Below are 12,962 nucleotides of genomic sequence, written 5' to 3' on the forward strand. Positions count from 1 at the left end.
ATCCAGGAAGAGCAGCAAGCCTTGGTCTCTAAGTAGAAGCCGACGTCCTAGTTCCATAAGAACTGAACCCCAATGTCCACTGATTACAGGGGAAAGTCCTCTTCACTGTGAAGGAGCACCCTCCTCACAAGGGAAAGGTAGGGTTGCTATTGGCCTTCGCGGCTGCCTAGATGTCACGAGCAGCTGGTGGGGGGGGGGGGGGGGTGCTATTGGCCTTCGTGGCTGCCTGAATGTTACGAACAGCTGGGTCTGTAGCATGGTGTTCTGAGACTACAAGCTGAACTTTCTCTTCTTTCCCCTTCCATGTCTTCTGCGTCCAAGGGTACCTTTGAAGCCACAAAGGAGGAGCTGTTTTCTTTGCAGCTCTGGAAAGACTACTGTTTCAGGGGGTCATCACACCTGTCCCTGAAGAGGAGAGTTCTTGGGTGGTGGAGTTTCACACAGATCCTTGAAGCCAGAAGATTCTTCCAGGGAATTGGAAGGTTTTGACAAGGGATGCCAGCTTGTTGGGCCTGTAAGGTGTTCAGGAGAGCCTTTTGGTTCAGAAAACCAGGTTGTTGGTGGAGCAAAAGTTGCGAATCAACATCTGGAGCGTTGGGCAATTTGCCTGACTCTCATACATTAGTCTGTGTTAAACCGTGCCAAAACAGTGCCAAACAATGAGACCGCCGTTGCATATATCAAGAAGGGACAAGAAGTCACACTTCTCAAGAAGAATCAGACCAGATATTGTGATCTGTTTTGGGCAGAACTTCATGTTCGAGCCCACTCCACTAAATTCCCGCCATAGAAATTGCAGGCAAAATGCAGCAGAATGGGGACCCTTTACCCGGACATGTTTGCTGAAAATTTTCTGCAGTGGGGGACACTGGATGTGGATCTTTTGGCATCCAGATTCAGCAACGAGCTGGGTGGGGTTCCTCAGGCCTTTGTGGTGGTAGCCCTTGTGTAATCCGGTTTCCCTGATCTATGCATTCCCTCTGCTGCAGCTTCCTCCTCACCTGTTATGCAGATAAAGGCAGTAGTGAGCATTCCATGGATTCTGATTGTGCTTGCTTGGCCGAGAACGTGGTATGCAGACACCACCTCTCTTGGCAGATGTGACATGAGCTCTTCCAGGTTTGCCAGATTTGCTGTTGCAGAGTTCAGTCTTCCATTTTGCTTTACGGACTCTGACTTTGGCATGGCTGTTGAAGCCTAAGTTCTGAGGGATAGGGGTTTTTCTGACTCGAATTCATACCCTCCTCAAGGCAAGAATCAACCTACAGGAATTTGTACCATCCTAAATTCAAAGATATTTTTTTTCTCCAGATTTGATTCTCATAAGTTTCATGCCTGAAGCATGTCATGGGGTGCATTTTTGCTTTTTAAGTTTGTAAGGCTGCTACCTGATCTTCTCCTATGTTTAGTAAGCTTTACCCCATAGATTTTCATGCCTTTCCGGACACCACTTTTGGGTGAAAAGTTTTGTTAGGTGGCTTTATAGTGGGTTTTCCCCTATTCTTTTTGGATTATTGGGCATGTTGGCCTTGTTGTGGTGTTACCCACCCCTACTGTTCAGTGCTTTGGGACATCCCAAATAGTCATGAATATGAAGCACCTCATGTCCTGTAATGTACGATTAAGCTATTAGGATTTTTTTGTTTACCTGTAAAATCCTTTTCTTTGTGTATTTCATAGGACACAGGGACCAAACAATCCCTCACCCCCGCTTTTGTCTGCTCTTTATTGCCTGCTTCAAAAGGTGAGACTAAGGCTGGCCATACATGAGTTTTCTTTCAGTTTTCTGTCAGATTTTCTTGAAATTTACCTTCAAGTATGTAGTAGGAAGGCCTGCCTAGTTGGATACAAGTGAATGTGTTGTTTAGCTTTGACCTCACATTATGTGGTTTGTGGTAGATCTGACAGAAAATTGTACAACAAAAGTTGAACATGTATGGCCAGCCTTAGCTTAGCTGGAAGTGGTTATGCCTGGGTTAGGAGGACCTGGCTGGCCTGTCCACCTGCAGGTGCAAGCATATTCCAAGTAATCATGAAATAAGAATGGGCTTGGGCGTGTTCGATATCTCACCTGCCCGATCCCGCCGGGAAGCCAACACTGCACACGGCTAATCGCAGGCAGTGAGACATTTACCGCAGCTGCACAGATCAGGAAAAATCTCACTGCTGGTAATTAGCTGTGTGCAGTGGTGGGATCCCGAACATACCCGAGTCCATCTCTAGTCATGAATATGAAGTAACAGAAAAAAAGGTGTATCTCTGCGATGTGGTGAGGCGGCAGCTGACACATATAAGTAATATACCAATCTTAAGAAAAAATGTGTAGCGCCAAAAGTAAATAAACAATGAAATGTAAATACTGTGTTTATAAATGGACAACACATTGAAAAAAAGTCCAAAAAAGTGCTAAAGTGAAAAACTGGCTGCCGTTACAGCAGCAAACACGCACTTAGTGTAGATCCACCATCTGTTGTTGGGAAGGCTGTTCAGCAACTCGCACCATCCAGATGTAGATGAAAGCTCACTGGGAGCCAGAGGAAGTCTCCATAGTGTAGTATTTATTGGATTTGTATGTTAAAAGCCAAAATAAAATAAATCCTAAAACCATATGACTATGGGTGCCACTACCGACCCGGTATTGAACAGTAGCCTGACGTCAGCACTAGTGTCTCCTCCCTGACGCTGCTCAAATCATGGTGTCTACTTTGAAAAATTGCAGACCGGAAGTCATCCCTCCAACATCTCCAGCAAAATAGCCGACTGATCACTTCTGTCTGCAATTTTTCAAGGGAGGCACAGTGTTTTGAGAGGCTATATAAACTAGTTTAACGTTTGACACAAAAGGACCCCTTGATGATGTCCTGTTGGACGAAAGTCGTTGGAGACGCTAGTGCTGACGTCAGGCCACTGTCTGATATTGGGTCGGTAATGGCACCCATTGTCATATGATTTTATGATTCATTATATTTGGGCTTTTAATATACAAATCCAATAAATACTACACTATGGAAACTTCATCTGGCTCCCGGTGAGCTTTATTTACCATAGCTACATCTGGATGGTGCTGGTTGCTAAACAGCCTTCCCCACAACATATGGTGGATCTACACTGAGTGCGTGTTTGCTGCTGTAACGGCAGCCAGCTTTTCCAGGGGTATGGTGGATTTTTTTTCAACGTGTTGTCCATTTATAACACAGTATTCACATTTCATTGCTGTTTATTTACTTTTGGCGCTTTACATTTTTTTCTTATGAATATGAAGTACCCTGTGCCTTGTGATGTCCTCCCAATAAATGGATTTTACCGGTAAACCAAAAATCCTAATTTCTCTTACGTCCTCCGACAGTCGCCGCCTCTTCATATTCGTCACAATGGGGTTATGACCTTTGCTCCGTAGGAGTAGCTAGGCAACAGAATATGTCAATATTAAGGCTTTTAACATATCCCACCCCCAGGGGGTGGTCCCCTCAGTCAATACCCTCCTACTTCCTGTGTCCATACCTCAGTTTCAATGTCTAGCTTGTCAGGAGTAGCTGGATGTCTCTATGCTGGGGCATTTTGTCTCAGCCTTTTCTCTTTTTTTGATTTTATTTGAGTTTTTTTCTCTCTCTTTACTTAGCTTTTACTTTTGTCAGCATTAGTTAGTCCTTCTGATGAAGAGGATCATGCGGGCTGGGTCTCGGGCTGACCCCCCTGGTCGCAGGTTGTGGGTCAGTGGCTTCCCAGCCTGCCATCGAGCATTCAGTCAGGTATTTTTCCTGGCATAATGAGCGACCCATCCCTGTTCGCTGCAGGGATGCTATGGTGAGGTGGCTATCTCACTGGACGCCTTGCGGTATCGCTCCCCAGTTCTCCTGCGTCCTGGCTGCGACTCTTCCTGTCCCATGTGCAGTGGCTTGATCGCTTGTGCGGGTTCCCCACGCCAGTTAGGAGGTAAGTGTATCTGTGTGGGGACCTGTCTGTTTGGGGGGTGTCAGTCTGGGACTGTGTAACCCTGCCCCTGTTCACACTGTTGGACTCCCTATCTGTCTTAGCTGCACTCTGTGGAATGCAAGGAGGGGGGCTATACTGCACTGTCTCTGTGTCAGAATGTGTGCTGTCTTTTACTGTGTGACAGGCTGTGTGCTGCGGGGCATGATGTGGATCATGTTGTGCATACTTGCGGCGACCGCTGCTGCGGTCCGCCATTGTTTTTACTGTACTGCATGTGTCCTGGTGTTTCACTGTGGGCGGGAGCGGCGTTTTCGGCGCCAAGCGCCGCCATTTTGGCGGCGATCGCTCCGGCCTCATGCTGACACTGCAGGCGGCCATTTTCTTGTAGCCCTCCATAGGCTTCAATAGAGCGCCCTGTATTGCATCACTTCCTCTTCTCCTGGGCGCACCGATCGAGGCAGCAGCGGTGGTCTCTGCAGGTTTTATCCTCTGTCCTGAATCCTTGCCTGAGTTTGTGCTTTTCCCTGTGGGGGTCGGCTTGTGCTGGTGCGTGAGTGCGGTGGGCTGCGCTGACCGCGCTTTTAAAGGGGCAGTTACCCTTTATTCTCCTGCAAAATTTTTTTTTGGGGGCATGGATTCTCAGGAAAGCAAATTTCCTCTCACTTTGGTGGGAAGCCAGGGGGCTGCTGCTTCCCCCCCAGGGGGTGATTTGGCTGCTGTTGTTGCTAACCTTGCTGCTCAGGTGCAAATGCTGGTGGCTGCTCAGGTGCAAATGCTGGTGGCTGCTCAATCCACTAAACGGCCCAGAGTTTCAATTTCCTCTGATTCAGAGGGTGATGGTGATGGGGCTGCTATGGCTGGGGTCTCCTTATCGGGGTCCCGTTCCTCCCTGGATCTTGTGGGATCAGAAGTGGAGGCTGAGGTGGAAGGGGTTGATAATTCTCCCCCTGGCTCGTCTGAAGAGCTTGCACTCATGGATGAATTGGTTGCTTCTATCAAACAAACACTGCGTTTGCAGGATGAGCCTTGTCCTCCTGCTGTTTTAGCCTCCTATGGGACGCAGCGGAGACGCAGATCTTCACAGGTTTTTCCTTGCACTGATGATTTTCAGCGCGCTGTTAGCGAACAGTGGCGCAATCTGCGGAAGCCTTTTGCTGTGCCAAGTAGGTTCAAGCTGCGTTATCCTTTCACGCTCGCTACTGATGAACGTTGGTGTGTGCCACCTCCGGTGGATCACGCGGTAGCGGTTTTGAATAAGTCTACTGCGATTCCTGCTGAGGATACGCCATTGTTCCGGGATGCCACGGACAGGAGACTGGAGTCTCTTACCCGTCATACCTATTCGGTTACCGATTCTATGCTCAAAGCTATTTTTGCTTCACTTATGGCAGCTCTGGCTGTCGCAAATTGGACGCAGGTGCTTAGGCGCTTCCTGGTGGCTGACTCTGCCCCTCCAGAGACGTTGGCTATGGTGGATCAAATCCATCAGGGTGTCATGTATTTGTGTGATGCGGACTTGGATATAGTTCCGTTGGCTGCACGTGTGCACAGTGTGGCGGTGTTGTCACGCCGCCTGATTTGGCTGAAGTGTTGGTCTGTGGACCAGTCTTCGCGCAAGACCTTGGCTAATCTACCCTATAACGGATCTCGACTTTTTAGCAATTCCTTGGATACACTGATTAAAGGGATCACGGGTGGTAAGAGCACGCTCTTGCCCCAATCCCACAAGGCTAAGGCGGCTCCTGGTAAGTAGACCGCTTCTTTTCGGCCCTCAGAAGAAGCCGTGGACAGGTAAGCAGAAGTCCGGCCAGTCCGGATCCGCTGCCCACAACAGTGCGGCCTGAAGGGGCGCCCTCACCCGGTTCTGGGGGTGGGGGGACGCTTGCTCGGTTTTCTTCAACCCTGGCTGGCCCGTGTTCGGGACAGGTGGGTTCAGGAAATCGTTCGATCTGGCTACAAGATCGAGTTTCTCTCTCGGCCGGAGAGCAGATTTTTTCCCTCAAATCTTCAACTGTCTCCGGAGCGTTTGCGGGATCTGCACCTGGCGGTGCGGGACCTGCGGGCTCAGGGGGTAGTGGTTCCGGTACCTCATCGGGACAGATTTCGGGGGTTCTATTCCAATCTGTTCACCGTGCCCAGGAAGGAGGGCAAGGTGCGTCCGATTCTGGACTTGAAGGCTCTGAAGCGCTTTGTGCAGGTTCGCAAGTTCCGCATGGAATCCCTGCGGTCGGTGGTGGCTGCCCTGATTCCGGGGGAGTTCATGGCCTCCATCGACTTGAAGGATGCATATCTTCACATCCCCATTTTCGAGGGTCACCAGAGGTACCTTCGATTCGCCATTGCGGAGGATCATTGCCAATTCGTGGCGCTGCCTTTTGGGCTCGCTTCGGCTCCACGGGTGTTTACCAAGGTGCTTGCACCGGTTCTGGCTTTGTTGAGAGCCCAGGGCATCTCTGTCCTGGGGTATCTGGATGACATTCTGGTTCGGTCTGCGACCAGTCAGGGTCTGGTGAAAGACCTGTCCGTCACGATGCAAACTCTGCAGGAGTTTGGTTGGACGATAAACTTTCCAAAATCGACGCTGTGCCGTCGGTTCGTCTTCCCTACCTGGGGATGATTCTGGACTCGGTCCAGGCGAAGGTCTTCCTGCCGGGAGACAAACTCTGGTCTCTTCAGGAAGAAGTCAGGTCCCTCAGGGACGTTCCGTGCTCGTCCATCCGGACGTGCATGCGCTGTTTGGGATTAATGGTCTCAGCTTTCGAGGCGATTCCCTTCGCCCAGTTTCACACGCGGGGTCTCCAAGCGGAGATCCTGTCCAGGTGGGACGGGCGACCGCAATCTCTGGAACTCCAGATTTCATTGAGTCATCGCACCAGAAGGGATCTTCTGTGGTGGCTCCAGTCCCCGACGGTGTCGGGGGGCAAGTCTTTTCGTCCGCTCTCATGGACGGTGGTCACCACGGATGCCAGCCTGTCGGGCTGGGGTGGTGTTCTGGGTGTTCTGTCCGCCCAGGGAACTTGGTCGGTGGAGGAATCCTCCCTTCCGATCAACATTCTGGAACTACGAGCGGTAAATCTCTGCCTTCAACGTTGGACGGACAGGCTGCAGGGCTGTCCGGTTCGGGTGCAGACGGACAATGCCACAGCGGTGGCCTACATCAACCATCAAGGGGGCACCAGGAGTGCCCGGGCAGCTCGGGAGGTGGCCGACATTCTGTTTTGGGCCGAGACACACGTCCCGGCGATAACGGCAGTTCACATTCCGGGGGTGGAGAACTGGCAGGCGGATTATCTGAGTCGCCAGACCCTGGACCAGGGGGAATGGTCACTTCACCCGGATGTCTTCCAGATGTTGTGCGCGAAGTGGGGTCTTCCAGATGTGGACCTGTTCGCGTCTCGTCTGAACAACAAGGTGAAAAGGTTCGTGGCGCGGACACGCGATCCTCGGGCAGACGCGTCAGACGCGTTGGTAGCTCCGTTGCATCAGTACCGACTGCTGTACGCATTCCCACCGATTCAACTGCTGTCCAGGTTCCTTCGCAGGTTGAACTCGGAAACGCACACGGTGATTCTTGTGGCACCGGACTGGCCTCGCCGGTCCTGGTACGCAGACCTCGTGAATCTGGCGGTCGACGCCCCGTGGCGTCTGCCTCTTCGAGAAGATCTCCTTTTTCAAGGACCGATATTCCATCCTGCTTTACAGTCGCTGGCTTTGACGGCCTGGCTGTTGAAACCGAGGTCCTGAAGGATAGGGGTCTCTCCCCTGAGGTCATTCACACTTTGATCAACGCGAGGAAGTCTTCCGCGGGGAAGGTCTATTACCGTACTTGGAAGGCCTATTTTGCCTAGTGTGAGTCCAGGGGGCATTCCCCTCGCACGTACTCGGTGTCTAGGGTGTTGTCCTTCCTTCAAACGGGTGTTGACCAGCGTTTGGCGCTGGCTACGATCAAGGCTCAGGTGTCTGCGTTGGCCGTTCTTTTTCAACGTCCTGTGGCATCTAACTCCTTGGTTAGCACTTTTGTCCAAGGGGTGCGACATCTGGTCCCTCCTAGGAGGGAACCCCTGCCTCCTTGGTACTTGAATCTTGTTCTGTCCGTGTTACAACATGCTCCCTTTGAACAGATCAGAAAGATCTCGTTGTCCATGTTGTCCAAGAAGGTTGCATTTTTGGTGGCGATCACTTCGGCTCGCCGGGTGTCGGAGCTGGCAGCTTTGTCCTGCAGGTCTCCGTATCTGGTCGTTCACTTGGATAAGGTGGTATTGCGACCTAATCCTTCTTTTCTTCCGAAGAGGATTTCGGATTTTCACCTCAATGAGGATATTGTCCTACCTTCGCTCTGCGCGAAGCCCAAGCATCCGAAGGAGGTGGATTTGCACTCCCTGGATGTTGTTCAGGCGATCAGGGTTTACCTGAAATCGACTGAATCCTTTCGCAAGTCGGATTCCTTATTTGTCCTTCCAGAGGGTCCTCGGAAGGGCATGGCGGCGTCGGCTTCTGCCATCGCCAAATGGATCAGACAGACCATTGAACAGGCATATGCTTTGAAGGGAAAAGTTCCTCCTATGCCTGTGAAGGCGCACTCTACCAGGTCTCTGAGTACGTCTTGGGCCTGTCATGATCGGGCTTCTGTGGCCCAGGTGTGTAAGGCGGGGACTTGGTCGTCCGTTCACACCTTCACGAAGTTCTACAAGGTGGATGTTCAGGCATCGGCTGATGCTTCCTTTGGCCGCAAGGTTCTTAGTGCGGCAGTTCCTTAGGGTCCCTTGTTTTGGGCCCTTGGCTGTTTGGGATATAATTTTATCCCTAGGTTATTTGTTTTTTCCTGGGTTGTTGCTCCTGTTGAGCACCTTTTTTTCATGCTGCCCAGCTGGTTTCCTTCCCTTGGTAAGGTTCCTTTCTCTGATGTGGAGACGGCGTTGCCTTTGGGCGCGACTGCGTTTCCCACTCTTAATGTTTGCACTGCTTTGGGACGTCCCCATTGTGACGAATATGAAGAGGCGGCGACTGTCGGAGGACGTAAGAGAAAACGGAATTTTTGTAAAATCTTACCTGTAAAATTCCTTTCTGAGTCCTCCGACAGTCGCCGCCCCCGCCCCTCTTTTGGGGTTTGTTTATGTACTCTACTGCTATTCCACTGAAACTGAGGTATGGATACAGGAAGTAGGAGGGTATTGACTGAGGGGACCACCCCCTGGGGGTGGGATATGTTAAAAGCCTTAATATTGACATATTCTGTTGCCTAGCTACTCCTACGGAGCAAAGGTCATAACCCCATTGTGACGAATATGAAGAGGCGGCGACTGTCGGAGGACTCAGAGAAAGGAATTTTACAGGTAAGATTTTACAAAAATTCATTTTTTTCCGCCATCTCACCAGTCTGTGGTTTAGGTTCTGACTTCCATCCCTTGTCTACTCTTGTGGGGAACTTCCTATGTACCTTACCCAAGTCATTCTGACTTTGTGAGATCAAATCCTGGGTTCTCTGGCAGACTTGGGAATCGCACCCTTTGTACTCTGTGTTCTAGCTGAACTCAGGTTTTCCCTTCGTCTCGATTAGTGAGGTTAGTTGTCTAGCCAGACAATCTCTAAAGACTTGATGTTCTGGACCCTAGGGGGTCAGGGATGTAATGGTCTAGGCGGCTTTCCTACATGGACTAACTGGACTTTCTCTCCAGGACATGTTTCATCCTCGGTTCTTATTTGGGACCTGTTCCTGATTGCGTTTGATCACATCAGATTGTGTATCTTTTCCCTACAAGGGAATTTGTTGTCCTTTCATCATTCCATCTATTTTTGGTAGGTTCTCGCTTCGTCTGTGATTGGATGGATGCTCCCTTCTGTATAGAGTCTTTCTTCTGTTGGTGACCTTTTTGGCCCTGGTCTTGAGCATCAGGTTGATTATTTGTGCCATCCTGTATGTTGGCAGGTTACCTTGGCAAACATGGGGTTCGGCCCCATCTAGTGTCCAATTTGGGTATTTGTCCTGGACGCTTTTGGGCTGCTGCCCACCCCTCAGTCGAATTGCACAGAGCGGTCTCCTTCCTCTTCTGAAATCCCCTAGTTGTCTGCTCCTCCGAGTGCCCCCTCAGCAAGCTGTCTGCTGAAGGGGCACCCATGCGAATGCTATCCAAAACCAGGCTATGTTCGTCCATTAACACGCCTACAGATTGTAAGCCCTACCTCCTCTTAGAAGTTTGACAGCAGCAACCTAGGTCTCCCACTGCTCTCAGCCTCCTCTTGAATCCAAGAAGTGAAGAGAAAAGAGCTGCAGCTGAGCACAGCACTGGATCAATACCGGACTTGGGTAAGTGTTTAGGGGCAGGGGGTGCTAAGACAGCTAGGGGGGCATTTTTTACCTGAATGCAGAGAAATCATTAAGGTAAAAACTTTGAGCTCACTTGGTTGCTGGCAGAATAATCAAAAGGGCATTTTTCGCTATGTACACACAAGAGACAAAAGAGAAATGCACATGTAATGCTGAACCTTTTTTTTTTTCCTTTTTTCTTTTCTTCACTCATCCAACGCTTTAAGCATGGCATTTAAATGTATACAAGCTAGGTTTCATTGTAGATCCTTTTTTTCCCCCTTTTCTTCAAGCCCTGTAAAGTTCTGTACTGGTGACTTCTGGGGAAGAGGAACGGCTGCTGGATCAACCAACACACAACCACCGTCTGATTTCCGAATGGAAACAAGTAGCGTGGAACAAATGGACGTGACTGTAAGCGGAGAGGCTTCTGCCCCACTACCAATAAGACAATCCAATGCTGCGCCATACAAAAAACAAGCTTATCCCTTGATCCCTAAGCGACCAGAACATCTACGCATGAATCTATGACAGTGCATTTTTTCCTGATTCATTCAGACTAATACTGGTGATGATCCCAAGGAATATAAAATCTAGCTTACAAACAAGCAAGTACATAGATTTTGGCTTCAAATCCCCAAGAGAGGGACATACATTTGTGGTCTCTGTTACTGCATTAAGCAGACTGGACAAACTGATGAACAAACATACATTTTTTTAAAAAAAAATACAACTAATATATAAATATATATATATATGCAAATATATATATATCAATCAGTGGTGCAAAAAAAAGCAGATTGAGACTGCATTCTAGACATGGAAGAAATGTATTAATAAGTTCCCAGCAAATTCTTTCAATGTCACAGAAGGAACATAAACCATATTGTGTTCATGGATTTAATTTTATTTCAGAAGTTTACATTTTTCTAAATCACCATAAAACAATGGTTGGAGTATAAGACGTCAAACTTCAGAGACAAGTACTGGGTCTAAAAAAAAAAAAAAAATTTAATGAAAATCAAAAATACCAAATTGTCTTAATAGAAAGGTTTGATTGTGCAAGGTGGTTGAAAGTGTAATAGGATTTTCCTAATCCAGAAAAGTTGTCAAGTATCAGTGACTAACTACTTGTGTGTTAGTTTTTTACCCATAAACCCAAATGGCAGTCTTCCATTATGTTATGGGGACAGCAATGCAATAGATGTCTCCTTCATCAGTGTGGTTGATTTGCATTCTTGGAAATATAATGTGCTATTTTGCTGTTCATCATGCCAGCAAAAAAGATGAGTTTTGAAGGCCGACCATGTATTTAAAGTGAATGCAAGGCACAAATGTACCTTGACACTTGAGTGTTAGTCATGTCATGTATTTCATAGTCATTCTCTTTTCTTTCCTGTTTATTGCTCCCACAGTCTTTGGTCTGGCAGTCCTTCCTGATAGAAAGTCAAATGCTGGGACTTAAAGATTGTAAAAGTATTAAATGGCCTTTCTACTCATGTCTTCCATGTTGAGGGAATAATGTCCCTGGACCTAGGGAATGTTATCACAATGCTGGTCTTGTTTTTGATCCTGTATGAATGGCTTATAGGTACAAAGAAAGAAATAAAGGTAACTTTACCTTAACTGCCTTAACAAAGCAATTTCATAAAACATCACTAAGAGTATTAACAGTGATCATTTTATCATGGTGTACATTTTAAAAATTGTCCTATTGACATGTCAACTGTCTGTGTAACATTGACATATATAATGCATTGTAAATGAAATATTTAGACTGGAATATGGTAGCATTGGTCAAGGCAGCATTATATTGTTTTTAAAATTGATTTCAATCCACATATGAGCTATAGGAAACAAGCCATAGAAATGTTTATACAATATCATTAACCAAATTTAAGATAAACCTTAGTCCCACTGAGCAAATGGCACCACAATTGACGCCAGCCTATCTTTTTGTTTCTATGCTGCCACATCTGTGTTCTCTGCAAGACTGGGCCATAGTTGCAGGCCTTTGCTGTCACTTGAATTGACATATTAATTGCAACAATTTGCAATGAACACTATAATTCACTGTATTGGTAAGATTTAATACGTTTAACAAACCTAAAGTAGCCTGAGTTATTGTAGATTGGGACATACAGGTGAGGTTCCATTAACCTGAACAATCTCTGTGGCTGTCCAAATGTTGATATTGAGGTATATAGTTCAGCATTAGTCAATGGCATCTATTATACTCAAGTAGGTGTTAGCGTCTGGACTGAAAATTTTTATCTACAATGATCATGCACTGATGGATTAATTTGCATTTGCTTCTGCTCTCATAGGCCCTTTCTGCAGAGGGAGGGAACATAATGGGATAATGTAAATTTGGCTTTTCTCAGTATAGATAGCTTAATCTATGTAATTAAGGTATCTTCTTTCCCACAGTATGATAATAAATATCAGTATGAGCCTTATAATTCAGTCTTCCGGTGTTTGGTATGAAGCTGCTTTTCATTAGCCATGCTTTCTTTTTTTTTTTTATTTGCTTAGGAAGCAGCACAATACTTAATCATCTCTGACTGTCTTGAAGATTACATTAATGAATAATACAGTACATTATGGTTGGAAATCCTAGTGCAAAGGTTGTAAAGGAGAGATTTTTTTTCCAGAGGATTTTTTTTTTTTTTTTACAAAAAGCAACATACAAACTTGATACTGAGTCCCATAATTGTTTTGCTAT

General features: G+C 47.4%; 1 protein-coding gene across 1 annotated transcript in view; it reads left to right on the top strand.

The window, feature by feature from the left end:
* The window catches only part of RPS6KB1 (ribosomal protein S6 kinase B1), a 104,738-nt gene extending 92,577 nt beyond the window's left edge, over window positions 1–12,161 (top strand). The window contains exon 15 of the mRNA XM_082245710.1: window positions 10,531–12,161. Within this exon, the coding sequence (XP_082101836.1) occupies window positions 10,531–10,768 (238 nt within the window). The 3' untranslated portion in view covers window positions 10,769–12,161. The remainder of the gene's footprint in view (window positions 1–10,530) is intronic.
* Window positions 12,162–12,962: the final 801 nt, after the last annotated feature.

Source organism: Pelophylax lessonae (assembly GCF_965119305.1).
Source record: "Pelophylax lessonae genome assembly, chromosome: 2".
In the NCBI taxonomy this organism is placed as follows: Eukaryota; Metazoa; Chordata; class Amphibia; order Anura; family Ranidae; genus Pelophylax; species Pelophylax lessonae.